Below are 22,569 nucleotides of genomic sequence, written 5' to 3' on the forward strand. Positions count from 1 at the left end.
CTCCTAGTGCAGGAGGAGCAAGATGCAAATAGGACTTAGCTGCCCAAGAATTCTTTTTATATCCTGGAGAGGAACACACACACACACACACATACACACGTGCGTGCACACACAGACACACGCACGCATGCACACACACAGGCACACGCACACATGTACACACACATGCACACACGGGCACACATAGGCACACGTGCGCGTGCACACCCCTTAAATCTGATCTTACATTAAATCAGGTAGGTGCAATAGGTACCTCAGAGTCGTGTAATCTAATGATGGCATCCATCACTCATTAAGAAAGGCTTCCCGTGACAGAGTCCAGCCTGCTGGTCTAGCTCCCCACAGCACCCCCTGATGGCAGAACCCTGTGCTCTCTCCCCCAGGACGGAGAGATGTGGTCCTCCGTGAACTGCACCATCTGTGCGTGTGTGAAAGGCAAGACCGAGTGTCGCAAGAAGCAGTGCGCCCCCATCAGCAGCTGCCCGCAGGTACGTGTGGGATGCAGGCTCCTGTGCCTTTACCAGGATTGGGGAGCGTCCAGTGTGTGGCAAGTCCCCTGGGCACCGAACCCTGTTCCCCTGAAATGTCCAAGTGCGCATAGAGCCCCCTGCCCCTTGCACAGCGCCCTCCGAGGCCCCTCTGCAGCTCCCCCGGAGTCTAGCCTTGCATGGAGACAGCTCCCACCTTGCTCTCGTCTCCGCTCTCCTGTCTCTTAGTGACTCTGCCCAGGTCTGTGTTTTCATGTCTCCAACGCCTGTTGGTCTGCTCCCTGGTCTCTTAGGCCGGGTTTTCTGTTGAGTGTCAGCAGCGGCGCCCTTTGCATTCTCCTCCTTTCTCTCTCTCTCTCCTCAGATCAGAGTCCCTTCCCGTAGTCATTCAAGTCACATGTGGTTGTTTCTCAATAAATTTCCCAAGGGTTTTCTCCTACCTAGCAGCACCATCCCCCCCCGCCCCACTCTGTTCCCCTCTGAGGTTTTCCCTCTCGAACCCTGGCTTCCATTGTAGGCCCGAATGGAAATTGCGTCCTGGTGGAAATATATCTTTTCAGAAGCCCGAGGTTCCCACTCACTGAATAAAGTGCCCATTATCTTCTAAAACTCGTGTTCAGTGAATTCGCCTCGGCAACTTGAAACCCATGCATTTTGGGAAAATGTCAAACCTATTCAATACCTTGCAGTGAATGAAAAAAATACATGCACGGATCCAGGGCATGTGCTCTCTCCTCTGGTATCGACAGCCTTTCATTTCATCCACATCTGTGGTTATTGTAAACAGCAAGGCGCTGCTGTTGCTTGACTCCCAAACGCAGCATGAGAAACAACAGCTGCTGCTATTGCACAACCGAAGAAAGAGGGAGAAAAAAAGCGGAGAAAAAAAACCCCATCTAAAAAAACCCTAATTAGTCTTGCTTTAAAAAGCCTCGGACATAAAACCAAAAACCTCCCATAAAAAAGAAGAAGGGAGATCCAGTCCACGGACTTGAACACGGTCTGCTTATAAATATTCATTGGAGAATAAGATCACTTCTCCGCCAGTCCTGGGGGAACCCTGGCTGCTAATGACCGCTTGCCGCACATGTTAGTAATAACGGGCTTCCTATTCCAGAGACAAAATCAGGGCGCGGTGCCAACCTAGTGGCTCCAGTAACAAGCTCCATGGGCCGTGGTGAGAGTCCGGCTTTACGGGGTCCTGCCGCCGTGGCGGGGTCGCTGGTTTTCATTGTCCTCCTGCTGTGGGGAGGTCAGTGCTTTTTATGTCACCGGCAGCATCTCGTTAGCCTTTCTTCTTGGCGGGCCACGTTTGGGCCAGGGGCATCCATGCCTCCAAAGACAGGCCTTTCCCTGGCTCCCTCCTCGGCTTGTCAAAGCTTGTAGTGCCCAGCTCCTGCCTCGGGGGCCGCCTTCATGTTTCTAGGCATCTTTCCAACCATTCCTCCAGTGCACACTCTCCCTCCTCCGTGGCCAGCACAGGACTTTGGGAGAAAACTTAGTTCTACCATGGAAATCCTGTTGAACACTTCCTTCCCCTCCCCTGTGTTGCCCGGAGAGATAAAAACACTCCAAGGAATGGTCCCGCGTCCCCCGCTCTGTCCTGGCCGGGCACTGCGCATCTCTTTCCCCAGAAGTGTGGGTGCCTTGTTGAAGGAGGATCTTATGGTTGGATTCCTTGTCCAGCCTCCCTGGCAGCTCCCCAGAGGCAAAGGACTACCTTTCGTGAGAAGGGCTATGAGGGTTCCAGTGGGGACAGGGCTGTGATGACACCATCATCTCACCATCGCTCACATGGACTGAGACTTTCTCTGCAGTCGCAGGGCTGACCCCATTTAATGCTGAGACCACTCCTCCAAATGGTTGTCATTACTGCCCCCTTCTTACCGCTGAGGTGGGAGCATGCCTGGAGTGCCACAGCCAGGAGCCCCGACCTCATAGCACGTGCTTGAGTTATCCCCCCTAGTTTAGTAATATGACCAGCCCCCCTTCCGTTGTCTAAAGAAGTTGATGGCAGTTCTGCCAACACGCAGATGTAGGGGATCACATCGCCATGTGTTGTTGGGGGCTTTGGACGTAGACAGCTCTGCTCTATTTGGATAGAGCCCCTCACTCCTCTCCCCTTGGGGTCATCATGCCATTGGCCAGAGCCAAGCACATTTGGTTTTGTCCTCAACTGCTTTCAGTCCGAGAAACCCAAGGAGACCTGGCTGCCCAATAGAAATAGAAGAGAGAGCTCTAGGCAATGAACGCATGTTGTGATGCCCCACTCCATGGGATGGCTGAATGGGACTGAGTTTAAGTCTTATTCAAAGTCATCATGGCCCTTATACAATTTAGGTCTAGCTCAGTGAGTTTCAGTTGGTGTGCTGAGACATACTGGTGTGCTGTGACATACTGGTGTGCTGTGACATACTGGTGTGCTGAGACATACTGGTGTGCTGTGACATACTGGTGTGCTGTGACACACTGGTGTGCTGTGACATACTGGTGTGCTGTGACACACTGGTGTGCCGAGACATAGTGGTGGGCCACAAGAATTTCTTAAATGTGCCATACCTATTAGATTGCCAAATAAAAAAATGACAACAACCAAAACAACAATAGCCATCTGGTGTGAATAAGTCAAAATTATACCTATTTTTATTTGTCAGATTGGCAAAACATGCTATATATTTTTTGGTGTGCCATAGAATTTTAATAATTTATGGGTGCCATGAGATAAAAAAAAGGTTGGAAATCACTGAGATAGCTGGTGGGAAAATGAATTTGACATGGTCCTGGTTCTTCGATTGCTAACTAGCATATTTTGAATCAGTATTATTTTCTCTAGCTCCTAAATCTGTTCTTGATGCCACTGACCAGTAGTGAATGAGTGGATCGACCCTTATATTAACTGTGTGGCCTTGACATAAGCCTTAGGCCACCTCGCTGTGATCTCTGTTTCTTAGTTTCCTATAAAAAGGCGTAGGGACACCTACATTTAGAGGGTCATTGTGAAATTTAAATGAGATAAAGTATGAAGGATGCACAGCACTTGTATATAGCAGGTGCCCAATGAATATTACATCCTCTTAGAGATAAAGGATGGAAGAGGATAAAAATCTGGAGTGCCAAGCAGATGGCCTTTAGGGTTACGCAAAATTAGGTTTGATTTTGGGTTCTACCACTGTTGCATTGCATAACATCAATCTCTTCACCTATAAAAAGGGAAATACTTAGCTCATAAGGTTATTGTTCATCTTAATAAGGATAATTATAATAATATATACTTTATTAATTGAATCTTAAATGCTTTAAGTATTAAGTTATTAAATCCTTATAACTAACCCGAGGTTGGCTAGCTTATGGGAAATATCTGAAAGGGTGTTTGTCACATAGCAAAGCGCTCTGTAGATGCTCATCTTTCCCACATTTCCTTTTCTCTGTGAGTCACCTTGAGTCAGAGATAAGGCACTGCCATCTGCTGATAGGGGCCCTGAGAATAGGTTTCCTCCTTGAAACGCCATGCACTAAAAAAAGGGGAAGAAATGAATTTTAGGAAATTACACGGTGTTTCCAGAAAGGTAATGGAAAATTACTCAGCATTTCCCAACTCTCAGCTTCATTGGCTTCGACTGCAAAGCAGTTTCTGAAAGAAGAAATGTGACTGAACTTGATCTGTAACACAGATATTGTCCGGATCCGTAGACCCCCACTTGGCTTATTGTTTGGGCCCCTCCCAGAAGCAAAACAGAACAGAGGCCTTACATGGGTTGGTGGTTGACAGCCGATTCCTATTTTTATGTGTGTGCTCTCGGTTTACAGAGGGCTAGATTCGGGTATCGGTGAAAAGGTTGGATCCAGACAGTCCCATCTCCTCTCTGTGTGAGAGGGATCCCACCAATGAGTCCGTTAGATATTCTATTTCCTGGCGGATAAAAACAGGAAAGCTTTCTGAAAGGCTTTGCCTGGCCTGAGACCCTGATACTTGAAACTTCATTTTCACTGTCATCGTCACCATCCGGGCATTGAGTTCAAATATAACTTGGACTGATTTCATTGGTTTGTCTGGTATTAGATTTTAAAAAAGTCCTCAGCAGACTCTGTTTCTTAGCATTAAACTCTTGTTTGTTTTTCTTTTGATTAGGGTAAAATTCTCAACCGAAAAGGATGCTGCCCTATTTGCACTGAAAGTAAGTATATTCCGTTGGAAACGTGCGGTTACTATTTATTTTGGTTTCATGGTGCGACAAGAAAAGTGGTGGTGTAAGTTTCTGCACATATTGTTCCTATTGGTATAGGATGGGGTCCTCCCTCTTCCCTGCAAACACTTTGTCAATTACAATCCCCTCCCAGAAGCACAACTGGAATGTGTTGCTATGGGAAATTTGGGAGATGAATGGTCTGATGAGGTCTTAAGAAGGACCAGATAACTCTGTGCAGTTTAACTGCTCATCGCATTTGCAGTCCTAGTGGCTAAGGTAGTGGCATCCAGTAAAACCAAACAGTGTGCATCATCGAGGAGGGAAGTTCCTTCCCTCCCTATAAAGCCAAGCAGCTGTGCTTACTCCCACCTCCCTCACCCCACGCCCAGCTCTTCACCATTTCACCTGGGCACATCCAAGGATAAAACAAGAGGTCTCTGGTCTGGTGATGGTTTGGCCATCCTAGTATTTTTTAAAAAAATTAATTTCAGAGAGGAAGGGAGAGGGAGAGAGAGAGAGAAAAACATCAATGATGAGAGAGAATCGCTGATTGGCTGCCTCCTGCACACCCCCTATTGGAGATCAAGCCCAAAACCTGGGTTTGTGCCTTCACTAGGAATCCAACCTGTGAGCTCCTGCTTCATAGGTCGACGCTCAACCACTTAGCCATGCCAGCCAGGCCTTCCTGGTATTTTCAACTGAATTCTAACATGGCCCATTCTCAGCACCATCTGAGGCTGCATTACTAACCGCACAGACCAAACTTAGCAACGGTCTGATGTCCTCCCCACGTGCAGACAGCTGCCTGGATCTATTAGCAAATTTAGTATCTTCCTCAAATTCATACGGAGTTGAGACAGCTCTCTGAAGGGTTTCATTGAAAGAGGAGAATTAGTCATGTCACCATCAAATTAGTTTCCAAGTATGAAAAGCAGAATTAACAAAGCCATGACATCTATTAGAAAGTATTTTATGAGCCGGTCGGGCTGAGAGAAATGGGCTCTGTGGATGGCTGAAAGCAGTTTTCATGTGGGAGCAGGTTTGTTTATTCCACTTGTCTAAAATATTTTGGACAATAAATACAGAGATTTTTCAATATCATAGTATATTATATGTAATATATACACATGTCATGGAGTTTTGAGATGGAGAGCTATTAAATACTTATGCATTATACATTGGATAAAAGTACTGATCGAATCAATGAACATTAAATTATAGATTTAACAAAAGAACATTTTTTTAAAGTACATGAAATAACTCAAAGGAGGCCAACAAAATATGACTTAATAGATCCCCAAAATTAATGCAGAAAGAATTAGCTAGGATTAGCACACCAGTTAATTTCTTAACACATGTGGAAGCTATTATATTTGACCCTCCTCCCAGGAGCCCTCTGAGGAAACTTTGTTTACAGGTGGTTTGGGGGCTGCCTCCAGCTCAGGTCCTTTCTGGGTGAGCAGAGTGGAGTCTAAGTGGATGGTTTTCTCCGTATCCATGTCAATGAGTTGTTTGCATTTCCCGAGAGAGTATCTCCTAGTTGAAGGCGAGGCGGACTTCAAAGGAGCCCCTCGGATTTTTCTAGCGAACCTTTCAGTTTGCGTGAGCACAGATAGGTTGCATATGCCCATCACACCGCTTAGCAAAAACACATGGCCGGTCTGTACCAAAACAGCCAGGGTCTGGAATAACCAGGCTTTATCCTACAAGAGTCAGGGTGGTGATTACTGGGAGAGCTAGAGAAAAGCTGCATTTCATTACTGCCTTATCCGTGATGCGTTAGCCTTTCCATATTTAGCTGGGTTAGCCTTTCTATATTTAGGATCTGTGTGACTTATCAGAATAAAAGAAAGGAGAGAACTAGAAGGATGGGCATGACAAAATCAAACCAAGGTTCCAAGCAGTCATGTTAAATATTGCGTGAAGCATGTGAAGGAGCCCATGACCTCTGTTCCTGAGAGAGGCAGTTGGCACGAGGGAAAGCCACCCAGCTGGAAGGCACCCGGGAGACATGAACTCCGTGCACCTGCATCCAGCAGGGCAGTGCGGGGGGCGGCGGGGGGCGGGGGGCATGTGGTTCTCGGTCCAGCTCTCAATGACATCATCAGATGGCTATTTCTCAGCTTCCTTCGGCGCTTCTTCCATCTGTTTACTCTCTTGCTGTCCAGCAGTTCTCCCACCAGGGCTGCAAAACACATCCTATTGGGCGAAGTTTACTTGCTCAGATGGTGTTAAGAGGCGAGTGACTCCCACCTTTTGTAAGCACCAGCGCATCCAGGTGGACGTGTCCTGGTGTCCTCCAGCTGTGGCCAGAGGCCTCCTGTTTTGAAATTCGCTTGTCATTATAAGCAGGATCCAGAAGAAACCTTCAGGCTGTTTTCCTCCTCCATTCGTTGGGAAAGCTCCTCTGATATGTGGGTTTCTAGAGCGGACACCTAGAGGCTGAAGTAGAAACTAAGGCTAGTGTTTTCTGAAACCAGAAAATGGTTTTACTCCAACAAAATCACACGTATACCTACCCCATTAGCTACTGCAGGATTTTCAACCTCGCTCTTCTGATAGGTCGGCCAGATACTTCTCAGTTGTGGGCCTGGCCTGTGCGTTGTAGGATGTTCAGCAGCATCTCTGGTCTCTACCAACAAGATGTGGGAGCAGTCCTGTCCCCAACGCTGTGACAGTCAACAGTGTCCCCAGATGTTGCCAAAGGTCCCCTAGGGAGCAACATCGCCCCTGGCTGAGAGCCATTGATATTCCAAACGGGTAACAGCAGAGGTGAGTGTGGAAAGAAACACCTGCCTTACTAGCAACAGTAACTCCCTCTCAACTCGCCGTGATTACGTGAGGTCGGCGAGTGAGGCGAGGGTGTCCTGCTGCCAGCGTGAGCCGGTACAGACCAGAAGCCTCCGGATGCAATTGACATGTTCTGGAGTTTCATTGCCTCACCCTAGGAAAAACTATAAAAGCATAATTACACCGTGGGAACAACGTCACCATCTAGTCGCGAGGAAGCTAGACATTAATTTGCAGCCTGCCCCCGGTGGCATGCAGTTTTCACCAATGAGCTTCCTCCTGGCTTCAGCATCTATGTTTGCCCTCAGTGTTGGGAATCATCTAGTCCGCACGCCTGTCAACTACGTGCAATCCTTTCTTAGACAGGCGGGCATAAACGATCCATATATGCACATGCTTAAGTGAGATGGGTTATGGCATAGCCTCAGTACTGGATTATCTGCACAGGTAGAGGCGTGCCAGGCACCTGCTGTCAGCAGGAGTGACATTGCACTGTTTAAAGCCCCACAGAATTCCTATTCCCGCCCTCTGGCTGTGCCGGCCTGTCTTGCTAGTGCTGGGCACTGTTCAGGCCTCTGAAAGGAACAGGAAAGAGGACAGGAAGTCGAGGTAGAACATTTCACAGGCTTCTCTCTGCAATAGTCAGAGGTAGTGGTTAACTTAGAATTCGGTAGGTAGGAAGCTGCAGCTGAGGCACTGACTGGTTGCCCTCCCCGGATTAGGGTCGGCTTTGTAGGGTTGGTCTGAGAGGGCGATGGTGATGCTATTTAAAAACAGCAAAAAAAGAGTCCTCTTAAAATCAGACTCGAAGGAAATATGAAAAGCATCGTTGGGTTCTACTAACACAGGAATTCTCCCTTTCTCCTTTCCCGACGCAAAAGATTTACGTTGGGTTTAGATGAGTTATTGAAAATAAAATACTGAAAGTGAGCTGAGCAAACTTGAGGACACTTTTATACACTTGCTGTTTCTTGCCAACGTATGAGCTGTAGCCCAAAGTGAGTCCCGCTGTGCCTGGACCAGAGTCATGGGACTGGGGGTGAGGTGCCACGAAGGCCACTGTCCCTTGTGCTTATAGCCCTTGGTTTATGTAAGATTATCTTACTGTGTGTCGGCAAACAGTGGGTGGAATCTTGACCCAACCACCCAACAGAGACCTGAAGCAGATAAATTCTTTGCTGGCAGGATATCTGTTTTTAGACATAGAAATTATACTCAGAAGCAAACTTTTCACTGATAAGAGAGGTGTGTGTGTGTGGAGAGAGAAATTGAGAGAGAGAGAGACAGGACGGGGGGAGGGAGAGAGAGAGAATGAGAAAGAATTTAATCTCAACCATCTACAAGACCAGAGGCAGCCAATGACACCCACCATGGATGCCCAGCCCCGGTCTCCTAGGTGCATGAAGCTGTGCCTGTAGCTATAATAGTCCCAACCATTAGTCTCCCAAGAGGAAAGTTCACGGTTACATAACACGGGGGCGAGCAGGGCTACACTGAGCACAGATGTGCGTTTAATTGAACTAACCTCAACAACACGTCCCACAAGTAACAGGAAATATCAGATTCCAGCAACTCGGGGTGCAAGGAGGCTCACAGTTGCCAGGTGACCTCCTTAAACCCCCCAAGGGTTAGTTTCCAGCTGTTGTGCAGCCCAGTGAGCCTGCTGTGCGGAGGGCTCCCGCCTGCTCCACGCACCCACCTGGAAGCGCCCCGGCTGGTTTTGGCACATCTTACTGAAGCCTCTGGCACGGCTGCTGCTATCACCAATTAAAGAGTAGCTGCAGGAGGGGGATTGCAACAACAATTTAATGAAACAGCGACCTTGGGGCCCATTTTATGAGAAATCTCCCCTGACAGAGGTTCTGCAAATTAGTCATTCTGTGTGTGAGCAAGGTTTCTGGCCTCCGAGACTGTAAGCAGCTCCAGGTCCCTTAACACCAAGAGTCTGTCCTTAACTTGGGGAAGCAAGGAAATTTGAAACCAGAGCTCAAGATGCTTGTAGAATAAGCATGTGTGGTGTGGACCCCAGCCCTGCCAAGGAGGTGTTAAGCTCAGTGGCCACTGAACTTTCTGCATGAGCACCTGGAGCTGGGGTTGTCACTGCTCCTGAGGCCCAACCAGCAGACAGGGCAGCAAATGAAACCCAACTGTCCCACACGTGGCGGCTAGGAAACCCCACACGAGCAGGGCCATTGGAGGGAAGAGGAGGAAATCTGTTTGTTTTATATGCTGTTCTGTCTTAAGGGATATTGTTACTTTAAATTTTCTGGGGCTGTGAATTGGTGCAAAGTTGAAGGAGGAGCCTGAAGTAATTAAGGGTCATCCTTTTTTATAATAAATGCTTTTATTGATTTAGAGAGAGGGGGGGGAAGGGGAGAGAGAGGGAGAGAACATTGGTGAGAGAGAAACATCGATCCGATCGGCTGCCTCCTACATGTCCCCTACTGGGGATCAAACTTGAAACCTGGGCATGTTCCTGACCAGAAATAGAACTGGCAACCTCCTGGTCCATAGGCTGACCCTCAACCAACTGAGCCACACTGGAGGGGCAATGGTCATCTTCTATCCACCGCCTACTGTTGGTCCCCACAGTATGATAGTACTCCATCAGTTCTGACTGTTTAGTTAACAGTCATCATCATTTTCATCAAATAACAACAATGGCAATAACAGCAGTAGCAGCAGCAGCAGGAGGTAATATTTACTCAGCATCTGCTACGTGTCGGGACCCTGACATGGACTGTCTCATTTGATCCTCCTTAATTTCCTCAGCCATGTTATGGTCGAGGAAGCTTAGTGGTTCAGAGGGATGCCCAAGGCAAGTGTGGAGCCTGGATTCCCATAAGGAAGTCTGGCCCCAGGGCCTGGGCTGGAAAGACCAGGTCTGTGGGGCTTCAGGACTGGTGAGGATGGGACAGGAGAAGGACATTGGGAGAAGTTTCTCAACTACAGTGCCCAGGCTGTCATCTGCCCGAGGACACCTCCACCTTCCCAAGTTCAAGTGCAGAGCAGTGATGGTTGGTCTCCTGGGCACTCACCCACATGGCGAACTGGCTTGGTTGTCCATGTCCACTCATTTTTCCAGGTTTTTTTCTCTCCTGGTAACTCAGGGTGAGACATTTCCAGTGATGATCTCCCTCAGTCTTTTTATTTACAACATTAAAATATACCCAGTTTTAAACTGAAATTAATTGTGTGTAATTTCCATCAGGAATGAGAAAAAGCAAAGTTGTTATGTCACTCAAGTTCATCAGCATTTAGCACCATGGGATTGTATGAATGAACAGACTTTAACAAGTCAACCCTCCCACTTCCTAGGTGAGGACACAGAGGCTCACGTTCACTGTTGAATTAACTGGGCATACTGGGATGAGAATCTGCTGTTTTTATTTTACCTGCTTAGGTTAGTATTTATTCCATCATATCATGTGGTTTCCTCGGACCTCTGCTTGGGAAAGTTATTTTTTTGTATACAATAGATGGACCATTATCAAATCTTTCAGTTACAAGTGATTTTCTTGCCTAATTTTTGTACATAAAGAGATCTATAAATTCATTATTAGATACCTGGTGCATTTTGGGCAAGGCCGCCATCTTGAATCTTAAGAAAGATTCAGTAACCCAGTTTTGTTTTGTTTTTTAATATATTTTATTGATTTTTTACAGAGAGGAAGAGAGAGGGATAGAATTAGAAACATCGATCAGCTGCTTCCTGCACACCTCCTACTGGGGATGTACCTGCAACCAAGGTACATGCCCTTGACCGGAATCAAACCTGGGACCTTTCAGTCCACGGGCCGACGCTCTATCCACTGAGCCAAACTGGTTAGGGCAGGAACCCAGTTTTGACTGAAGGAGCTGGTGACTAAAACCCCTGAACCAAGTTCCACCTAAAATACTAGTACAGTGAAGAGAGAACACATAGTAAGGACACAAATCCCAAACTCTGACACTGAGAGGCGCACTGTGTGGGAAATACATCCCCATATTATCTTACCTAATAATAGACAAACATGTAAATTGACTGTCCCTCCGCTACGCTCACCAGCCAATCAGGAGAATATGCAAATTAACCCAACAAAGACAGCAGTTAATTTGCATACATAGGCACAAAGCAGCGGAGCAAAGACTGAAGGCTCTGGCCGGAGCGGCGGCCTGGGTCCCGGGTGCCGGAGGAAAACTGGTGCCGGCAGCCAGGGGAAGGGAAGGCCTATTGCATGAATCTCTTCATGCAACGGGCCTGTAGTGTATAATAATTGCCCTTGACTGTATGCTGGGCTGAGGCAGTTTTATTCTTCTCTGGAGGTCACATCTATGAGCAAAGCTTAGCACAACAATTGCTACTTCTGCTGGCATGCCATCGCTCCTAGTGCCAGTGCTGATTTATGACTGGGAGGTCTGTGTCAGGCCATGTGATAAACACTCTCTGTGCATCTGTCAGTTACTCCCCACGGTGATCCATGAAGTACAAGCTGTTGTTATCCCCATCGTACAAAGGAGGGTCTGAGGTCTGAGAAATTAAACAGGGCAATCCCCTGGCCCAGGAGACTCCGGAGCCCACACCTTCAAGCACTGTTCTATGTCCTCCATGGACTGCACTTTCATTCGTTTTGGAGGTCTGCCTTCAAAGATATATGAAGTTTGCCAATGTCTTTTCTCTCTCCATGACTGGGGACTATTTGAAAGCAGTTGTATTTGCTCACCTTTTAAAGCTATCGATGCTCATGAGGTCACTTAACCTCTTCAGGCTCTTGGGTTACAACATTCGAGTTTTAACCTTCCCTGGGAGTTTGGAGAACTGACTCCTGAGCGACACTCCACAGTTCCCTCTGGTGTGAAGTTCAGATTCATGGATGTTACCACTCGTTCTCCTTACCAGGGGCCCCAGCAATACCCCATGTCTCTGCACTGTCCTTTCTTTCTCTTCTTGGTGCTCACATCTCCTGCTTTGATTTTTCGCCCTTTCATCCTATAAGCTCCCAGCTCTGCCTCCCCGGAATCCCTCCCATAGGTACTCTCTCCTTCAGGGTTCAGATGATCCAAACTTCGAGGTCCCTAAGATATGACTTCTTGATAAGATGCTGTTTCGGCAGATGTCAGCTCTTAATGATTTTGGAGACCACATTCTTCTTTGAGTACTGCATTTGGACTGCATTCACCGTTGCTACCTTGATTCTCCAACTGTTCTGTGTGGGGAGTTGGATGAAGGGTTGAATTGGCTGTTTCCAATCCCTGTCTATTGACTGGGTCCTGGCACCCCCATTATCCCAGCTGCACAGGTTGTGAGCCTCTGTGTGATTTCTCATACTTTTGGCATTTCTCTCCCATGTTGCTAATCAGTCATCAAGTCTGTGGATCGGCTCTTTGTCTTGTTTTTCTAATAAATCGTTTTCTTCCCCTTTCCACGGCAGTCGCACCTTCTTCCTACCGCCAGCAACTAATTTCTGCTTTTTCTCCAACAACCCTTCTCTTCTGCATAGCCTGTCAGAACCCAAACTTGGCTTCCCTGAGACCCGGCACCAGCTTCCTGCACTGGTCCCTCGCACAGTCTCCCAACGTTTGTTTTATAAAACACTGGTGCTGAGGGATAGTCATGAGTAATGTTTTCAAAACAAGACTCTGTGATTAAATACGTTCGGGAAGTGCTGGGTCAAGTAAACCGAAATACGTTTTCTTTCTAGAGAATTCTCAGAGCCTTTATTGCGGCGAGCGGGGTAAACTTTCAGGAGGGGGGTGGAGAGGAGGGAGCCTTGGACGTGTTGGAGCTCCAGAGCTTTTGTTTATTTCTACTTATTTTGGCAGAGCCACGGGCAGGATTGATGTCTCAGAGGAAACACGTTAAGAACTGTTGGTCCTTTTGGAATATATTTAAACTTCTTGGCTGGCAATTAATCTCAAGCCCATTTATTTAGACAGCGCGGGTTCTCACATCTCTGAAGCAACTCCCCACTCCAGTCAGATTGCTCTCTGGATCTTCTTGGGCTAGTTGTGAGCTTTTCTGTGTCTAAGACTTATTCACAGTCTTTTTTTGGCCTAGAAGGCTCACTCCATTCTAGCCCCCAATCCGCATCTTATAGATGGACTCAAAATGTCAACAAATCTACGTTTGCATGTACTTTCCCAGCCTTATTTTAGCCAGCGGCAGATATCTATTTGCTGGATTTGCATAAAGTTTGTAAGAATAAATCTAACAATGACTTTTCCCTGAGCATCTGTTATGTTCTCGGCATTCTGGCAGTGCTACCCTTATCATTATAACCACCCTTCCAGTAGCTGTTCTTAGACCCATATTTTAAGTGAACAAACTGAGGTTTGTAGGTAGTCGGTCCTGGTTTTGTATTCATTACACAGTAAGACTGGGATTCAAACCCAGGGCCTTTTCAAAGCAGGCCGTGTTTACAGAGCTCCAAGGTGGTGGAGGTGTGAAGCTCATCTCTTTGGCTGAGGTACACACCTCTCTTCATTGATAAATGGCAGTTTCTAGTTTAAGGTCAGAGCTTGGATGATGCTGAGTGGCAAAAATGCATGTTCTAGAGCAAGTTTGTATTAACACTTGGTGAGTTTCCAGCATTCTGGAAGGTGCCCTCAAGGGCACGGATAAGAAGCTGATGCAGACCCTGAGTTTAGGAATCTCTACTGTAGCTGGGGAGATGAACTATAAGTACATTAAATATGAAAACCATGGAATATCGTTTCTAATTAACTTCTAGATAGGCATGCTGTAACTGAAGTTCATGCTCTCAGGAGGTTACTGAGCAGTCTCAGGACAGGGTGTCTATGAAGCTCTATATTTGAGCAGACACACTCGTGCATCTGGAGGGAAGAGTGTCCACACACTTCTTCAGACGCCCAAAGAGCTCTGTGATCTCAACAGTTAACAACAGCTGCACAGGATGCTGTGGTATTGGAAGCGTCGGGTCATGGTAGGGAAGAGACCGGGTTGGACTCTGTCTTGACTGCTATTGGCCAAGTGACCATGGACATCATGGCAACCTCTCCAAATTCACAACTAAAAAGTTAGGGTAATAATATACAACGTGTAGAAAAGCAGTGAGAATTAGAGATGGTGGCGATGGTACCCGGCATAAACTAGTCGCTTTAGACTAGCTGCCTTGGTTTTCACGAAGTTTATTAGTTTCCTATTGCTGCCGTAATAAAGTACCACAAAGTAGGAGGCTGAAACAATACACACCTATTATCTTTATTATCTTACAAGTTCTGGAGGCCAGGGGTCTGAAATGGATCTGAATGGGCCAAAGTCAAAGTGTTGGCAGGGCTGCCATCTTCTGGAGGCTGCTGGGCAGAATCTGTTTCTTCCCTGTCCAGCTTCTAGGGGCCTCCTGCATGTCTTGATTTGAGGCCTCCTTCCATCTCCAAAGCCAGCCATGGCGAGTTGAGTCCTCCTCACGCTGCCTCGCATGACACTTGCGTGCCTTCCTATTGCACCTGTAAGGACCCCGTGATAGCACTGCTTTGGCCTGGAAGATCCAGGACCATCTCCCCATCTCCAGGTCAGCTGGTCAGCATCCTTCATTCCAGTTGCAGCCTTAAGTCCTTGTCCTGAGAGCATTGGTCAGTTAATCAATCAATTAATTAATTAAGCAAAATTCTATATGCCAGTCATTAATACTTATCTATTTTAGGAAATTCAGTGGGGGCAGTTTATTTTTTTTCCACTAAAATATATTATTTAATTAATTAGCTCATTCATTCAGCTAATATTTATTGATACCCAATATGTATTGTACCAGGCATTGCTGTGAGTAGTGCAAAGAGGAATCAGAGAGAGAGAGAGAGAGAGAGAGAGAGAGAGAGAGAGAGAGAACTCCAATATATAGGGCAACAGGGCAGCATGCCAGGCACGGAGAAATTACATAAAATATACATCAGATCTGATTTATATAGAGTTTAAGGCATTATAACTATAAGCTAGGGTAGAAATTGATCATCATAATCATGCTATGGATTTGGTGGCCATATTTTCAACCCCTGAACTGAAAAACATATGTGTCTCTAGGGTCGAGTATTTGAAATTATGACCATCCCAGAACCTCAGAGCCATGCGTCAGTCCCACTTTAGAGATTTGGAGGGAAGAAAAGTGGGGCATTCATGAAGTTGCAGCTGGAAACTAAAGGACTCTGTGCTGGGTAGTGTCAAGTGTGGGGCAGACACGGGCCACTACAGAGCGAAGGAGGGAGATGGAGAAGGGGACTCAGTTGGGAGGCCTAGGATGTCAGCCCTGGCTTTAGGGGTTAGATTTATCTTAGATTAGATCTTGAAGGTAGGAATGCTTTCCTTTGCTCTTCTGTCTGAAGTTGGTGAGTATCTGGGGTTCTAGAAAATATGTAAAAAGACATTTACATTCTTAACAATATCCCTACTTGACGCTTTCTATATAGATTGGTTTCAGGCACCTACTAAATATTAGTTTTGGCTTTTTAAAAAATTAGATTTTATATGTAGATGTGTAACTCTACCTGGTGGATTATAGATTGGTGGAAAGAGAGCCACAATCCCTTTCTCGCCACATTCACACAGTAAAGTTAAATTAGGTTCTTGTAAGAAGCCAAGGTTGTAAAACTTGTAGGGATGCACGTGATCCTTGGCGGGACATCTGTTGGCCCTTTGGTCCCCAGGTGACACCTGAACTAGTCCAGAGCATAGAAAAGTCCAGGTCATACACAGCCTGTTTAGGAGGAGCCGAGACCCTTAACATGGGGTCTGTGTTAAGGTCAGTGTTTCCTATCCCACCCTTTCCTGGTCCTTGACTCAAACTTGACATCATTGGGACGACTCTTCCCCATCTGGGCTTCCCAGGAGCCCCTGCATGACCCAGGGACCCTGGAGTCCGACACGGCCAGTGTCCCTGCAATTTGTGTGAGGAAAGCTGAAAGCCTTTATTTTTTTATTTTTAATTTGATAGATTTTCTCGTGGTTAGAACACTTCTCTGGAAATGTACTGATCCGTAGTGGTGTGTGATAGGATGAGTTGAAGAGAATTTTGTCTTTGCAGAAGTAATGGACGGACAATGAAAATCACTTTCTATGTTTTCAAAGTGATTTTAATGACTGGGGAAATCTTGTGACATGTTCAGTGAAGAGGAAGTAAAATTTCGAGTACAGGATATTCTTAACTATGTTAAAATACACAAACACACACTCCCCCCTCCCCCGCCCCCAATTATAAACAGTGGTTATTTCTTGATGGCAGAACCATGAGTGATAGGTTTTTTTTCTTCCTTATGCTTTTCTGTTATTTTGTTTGTTTGTTTGTTTGTTTTTTATGTGTTTTGGGGGAAGAGGTTTGGAGTCTACTCAGTTTCTCTTATTTTCTTCCTCCATATCATGGAGTTGTATAATTTCCCCTTAATTTTCTTTGATGGATATTTTGAGAATAATCACTACTCTCAGAAGGAAGGCATTTCATTAGAATAAATACACCCAGGAGAGAAATAAATGTACTTGATGACGTTAAAGCAAAGCATTGGAATGATGTTTTCAGAAGTAGTCGACTTTCTTAATTCTCATAGCAATCTTATTAAAGTATCTAACAGCAAAGTAATATGTTCTAACCTAATGTTTTTAATTTTTTAAAGCAAATATTCTTATTCCAAAAGTGTACATAGTCATTTTAAATCATGAATGTAAATGTATAAAATAATGTAAATACACATAAGTGAGAAAGGAAAATAAATGTCACCCATAATTCCATAACCTAAGAGAAAAAATGACACTGTTCATATTCAGATTTATATGCTTCTAATCTTTTTTCCCCTTTGCCTAGACCCTTGTATACATATATTTAAGACAAACAAATAAAAACAACATCTGATGATTTGACTTAAAAAAAAATAAGTACCACCAAGGGTAAACTCGCATTTTCCTCTTCTTCTGACTTACACATTCTCGAGGTTAGTTGTAGAAGAGTCTGCTTATTTAGCTCCAGCTATCACCCCGAGCTCTCCAGAAAGTATGACCAGACATCTGGACACCCTGGATTGCAGCTCATTCCACTGCGTCTGCTGGAAGAAAACTCGATGAGAATACAATGTCCGTGTGTGTCCCTAAGAGTCTCCATAGCCTTAATCCTTCTCAGCCCGGCAGACTTGTGCAACCCTGGGGTTCTCACTTTCAGTCACTCTTCAGTGTACGTGTCTGCTGTCCCTGCAGGACCTGGCATAGGGACCGTGAGGTGCCAGGAAAGAGGGCCAAGGCTTCCAAATTATTTTAGCTCATGCTACAAATGTCCCCAAATGCGACACATAATTCTCAGGCATCTTTGCGGTCATGACATTTTGTTGGCCCCTTCCATATTGCTGTTACCCAGAAAAATCATCCTGATCTCCAAACCCTTCTCTTCCTCAAGTGAGGGCCTCTTGAAAAATCGCTTTCCTGACAGCCCTGCTCACACATGGCTTCCCTTGCCGGTCTCCCATGTCCTCATCGCTCTCTGCCCGGCTCTGAGTCAGCTCAAGCTCCCCCAGGGCCACTCAACACAGTATATTTTCTGTTTCTTTTTTGAGGATTTGCTTTGTCACATAATTGGCCTTATCTACAGGTACCCATATTTTGACTCTCTAAAAAAAACATAACAACGAAAACAAAATCAGAAAGGCATAAGGAAGAAAGAAAAAGTATCACTCATGATACTGTCACCAAGAAATAACCACTGTTCACAATTTTAGTGTGTGTGTTTCTGTATTTATTCTAAGACAGTCAAGATAGAACTTTGGCCCAGCCGACGTGGCTCAGTAGTTTCAACATTAACCTATGAACCAGGAGGTCATGGTTTGATTTCCAGTAAAGGCGTATTCCCAGGTTGCAGGCTCAATCCCCAATACAGGGCGTGCAGAAGACAGCCAATCAATGATTTTCTTTCATCATCGATGTTTATCTCTCTCTCTCTCTCTCTCTCTCTCCCCTTCCTCTCTGAAATCAATAAAAATATATTTTTTTTAAAAAATATAGAACTTGTTTCTCACTTTCCACTTACTATGTGATAAGCATTTTTTCAATCATGAACATTATTTACACACTTTTTAATGACCAGATAATAATTCACTTTATGGATTTGCTACCAAGTGCTCAGCTGTTGTTTTAATGTTAGGAGACCATCTAAATACTTCTTTCCTGTAGTGTAGTCACGATCAGCAGGCATAGAGAACATAGGGCATGTACAGAATTTTCAGAAAATGGCAGCCGTCACTGTTTTTGTTAATGATCATTTTGCTGCTCAACTGTTGTCCGGACACCAGGAAAAGCCGTGGTTGCTTCCTGTTCAGGAGAAGATGACACTACGGACTCTGGGTAGAGGGCGGGTGTTCCCTGAGCCTGCGCACAGCTGAGAGAGGATTTCTCCGAAGGATAATTTCGAATCCAGTAATGCGCTGGCCTTTCCAAGCTGAGATCAATCCGTTATAAGCTCAAAAGCCTTGATGGGTTTCGGGTTTTCTTGCTGAGTATGGAGTTAAGAACTTGAAAGAAGCCCTTCTCTTGAGTTTGGTGCGTCGGGTGGTCAGGCCCTTGTGTGGCACATGGTAATATCAACTGTGAATTATAATTATCCTGATGTCACTCAGGGAGTCCCCAGGAGAACTGCCTTGCTCCCTGTTAACCAGAAAGCACCATGTTTATGCCAGGGAGAGACTGTTAGTCAGAGGGTGAGGGAAGTGTGTGATAAGACAATTTCTAAAGTAATCACATGGAGAAAGGATTGAAAAATTGCTGTATGGGGTGATTTTGACTCTTAAAAAAGTATAAACTAGTGGTGAGAACACTAGTTGAGGGGGGATATAGAATCAGAAAGGTGGGGGTGAGGTAAAGGCGTAGCAACAAATGAGCAAAATTGGAGTCAAATGGAGAAAACTACCACGAAAAGGGTAAGAAAGAAACAGAAATGAAAGGCGAATTCAAATATTGCTGCTGACCTTGTAGAGCCTGCCTCTCCTCCCCATTCTTTTACCTGCCTCCCTAAATAGTCTTTTACTCAGACCTCCAAATATTTGTTCACTGAAATTATTGTACATGCCCCAAACTCTCTTTTTGAGTTTCTATCAACTATTGATAAGGAAAACTTAGAACAATTAATCTACCAAATTCCAAATACATATAATTTATATGGAGTAACATAACATTGCCATTGGAAATGACGTATCACAACATAAAACAAACATAGTCCCCAAACACTTTAGACATGAAAAGCAAATGTTAGCTGTGAGTCCCATGGATCCTATCAGATCTGTTGACTCATCTGCCTCTGTCTTGACTTTTAGGTATTCAGAACAATTGCTTATGTCATATTCTCATAGTTTTGACCTGTTCTGGTGTTGACGGGAAATTGTACCTTTTGTTATAGTTCTTTCATCATTTGGGCTAATTTCTCTCAATGAATTCCTCATTACCTTGTTGTACAAGCTTCCGTCAAAACAGATAAAATAGCTTTAGATGGAGAACAGATCAATGTCAAATTTTGTTTTAAAAAAATAAATAATATTTAATTTTCTATAAAAAATCTTTGAGATGCTCCAAAATGTCAAACTCTCCTTGGGTCTTGTAAGTATTTGAATGAAAGGTATTTTGAAGTGGTGAACTCATTGGAATTAGTTAAATTTACTAAATGATGGGTTTTACGACTTATTTTTTTTATCTAACTCAGATCAAAATATAGGAACCTTGTATTTCTATAAAACACATAGAGACTCTTAACTTCATCAGAACCTGATTCCTTGCGGTATTGAGCATGTATTTGGCAATTCTATTTATTTGTCCTTAGTAAATATGTATGTTGAATATACTGCTTTAGTTTAAAACCGCAAGTAACATTTAGACTATCATGCTTACAAATTTTTTAATTAGTTAGATGGAGATAACACTGTGTTGGTATATTGTCATTTATTTTGCTGCCTCTTATTTATTTATGTTTGTTCTTGTTTATATGGGTTATAAAATTAGTCCAGTTCTATTTACAAAATTATCTTAGTTCCATTTCTCCAACCCTTACATTAAGAACACAGATGCATATCAAGGCTCCAAAACAGAGATGCAATGCAGAAGTGTTATAAATAAGAAGCACCAGGAACATTCCATGTCCTATGAGGTTTGGCACAGACTTTTAAAACCACCAACCCACCAAACTTTATTTTGTGTTAAGTTGGTTTTGCTTAGAGCATCTCTGTAAGGCCCTCCCTTACCAGGCGGGTGCCCCTTCCAGGTTTCCTGCAGGGACCCCCCCCCCCCGCCCCCCATGTTCCCTTGAGTCCTGCGCTCGGTTTGTGACCCTGCTTTTGTCTCTCGCCCATCCGCAGAGCCCGGCGTTTGCACGGTATTCGGAGATCCCCACTACAACACTTTTGACGGACGGACATTTAACTTTCAGGGGACGTGTCAGTACGTTTTGACGAAAGACTGCTCCTCCCCTGCCTCGCCCTTCCAGGTGCTGGTGAAGAACGATGCCCGCAGGACCCGCTCCTTCTCGTGGACCAAGTCGGTGGACCTGGTGCTGGGCGCGGGCACCGTGAGCCTCCAGCAGCACCTGACCGTGCGCTGGAACGGCTCGCGCATCGCGCTGCCCTGGCGGGCGCCGCACTTCCACATCGACCTGGACGGCTACCTCCTGAAAGTGACGACCAAAGCAGGTGGGCTTCCGGAGCACGGGGTGTCTGTGGCCCTCCACCTCTCCAGCCCGCACAGCAGCATCACCTGAGCGCTCAGGACCCGGCTCCCCCTCTGCTCAGGGAAACCCAGAGGCAGGGAAGTGGCCCAGCTGCAGGCAGCAGATCTTGAAGATGCCCCTGAACAGCCGGAGACGTTGGCACACCCTCTGCCTTGCAATCCCACGCCAGTCCCACCAGCCTTGCAACCCCCGGACACCCAGGGCCTTTCCATCCTCATTCCACAACCAGCAGGCCTGCTCCCCACATAACCTCTTCTTGTGTTTTGTTGCTAATTTTAGGCCACTGATGGCCAGCTTGGAATTGTCAGTGTCCCTCCCAGCTGAGTCAGTAGTGTGCCGTTTCACATCTGTGAGAGCGTTTCCTTGTCAGCATGGGTCCAAGGAGGGGGAGTCCTCCAAAGGAAACCGCAGTGTGTGGGTGTGCAGATGCAGTGCCGGGGCAGGGCTGTGTGACCGGCAGCCCTGTCCGTTCTGGACCCTGGGGAAGGATGCTCACGGGGTTGATGGCTGGGACCATTGGCTCCTGCTGGAGGACCCTTGGGATGCTCGCTGAGAGCTCTTCCCCTGGCCTTGGGCATGTGGAGCTGACCCTGAGGCCCTTTCTCAGCAGCCCATGTTGCCTGAGGCCCACTGGACTCTGCCTTTCCATTGGAAGGGTTAGCCACATCTCTAGCAGTGGTTGTGAGGTTCACCGTTGCTAGGTTACTCCTATGGGCTCAATGAGGTGCAAATTTTTGTCTGTGATGTGCTACCTAAGAGAGGCATTGTAGGAGCAGAATTCGGTTCTTCAGTATTGGCTCCGAAGTATGAGTTCAGCTCATTTACATGGTTTGTTATATCACATGTGGTTCCTTTCATGTTACCTTTGGTTCATTCATACTGTTTGTTAATTGGGTGTTAGTTTGCATAATTTCCTGGCCTATGCTATTTGTTTAAGTGTGATACTTGAGGAAGTCAGGGTATGTCTTGCTTTTTGCATTGATGAGAATTTAACAAAGTGAAAGCATCAATTGGGTTCCAGTTCCTTTCAGCAGTTCTCAACCTGTGGGTCTCGACCATCGGAAAACACATATAGCATATCAGATATTTACATTACGATTCATAACAGTAGCAACATAGCAGTTATGAAGTAGTAACGAAAATAATTTTATGGTTGGGAGTCACCACAACATGAGGAACTGTATTAAAGGGTCGTGGCATCAGGAAGGTTGAGAACCACTGCTTTAGATAATATGGATCCACAAGGGAAACATTGGCCAGGGCAGGCACTTTTGAGGGGCTATAGAGACTGTTTGGCTCTACTCTACCTCCAGAACCCTGTGAACTGTTTCAATTCAAGCCAAATATATGTTTGATAAATTGATTTAGCCTATGGAATGCCAACCTAACTAAACAAGGCAGGAAGCCAAGGAGAAGCCCAGAGAGCTTTTA

The 22,569-nt window shown here is 45.6% G+C and overlaps 1 protein-coding gene across 3 annotated transcripts in view; it reads left to right on the forward strand.

Annotated features, from left to right (window-relative positions):
- BMPER (BMP binding endothelial regulator) overlaps positions 1–22,569 on the forward strand; it is a 200,117-nt gene that overhangs the window by 117,030 nt on the left and 60,518 nt on the right. For 2 of the 3 annotated variants that reach the window (XM_070424770.1, XM_070424772.1), the window contains exons 10-12: positions 384–488; positions 4,618–4,663; positions 20,771–21,100. In XM_070424770.1, the coding sequence (XP_070280871.1) occupies positions 384–488; positions 4,618–4,663; positions 20,771–21,100 (481 nt within the window). The remainder of the gene's footprint in view (positions 1–383; positions 489–4,617; positions 4,664–20,770; positions 21,101–22,569) is intronic. The other variant, XM_070424773.1, reaches the window with a different exon arrangement.

Source organism: Myotis yumanensis, unplaced genomic scaffold (genome assembly GCF_028538775.1).
Source record: "Myotis yumanensis isolate MYYU_CA2020_CCGP unplaced genomic scaffold, mMyoYum1.0.hap1 SCAF_9, whole genome shotgun sequence".
NCBI lineage: Eukaryota > Metazoa > Chordata > Mammalia > Chiroptera > Vespertilionidae > Myotis > Myotis yumanensis.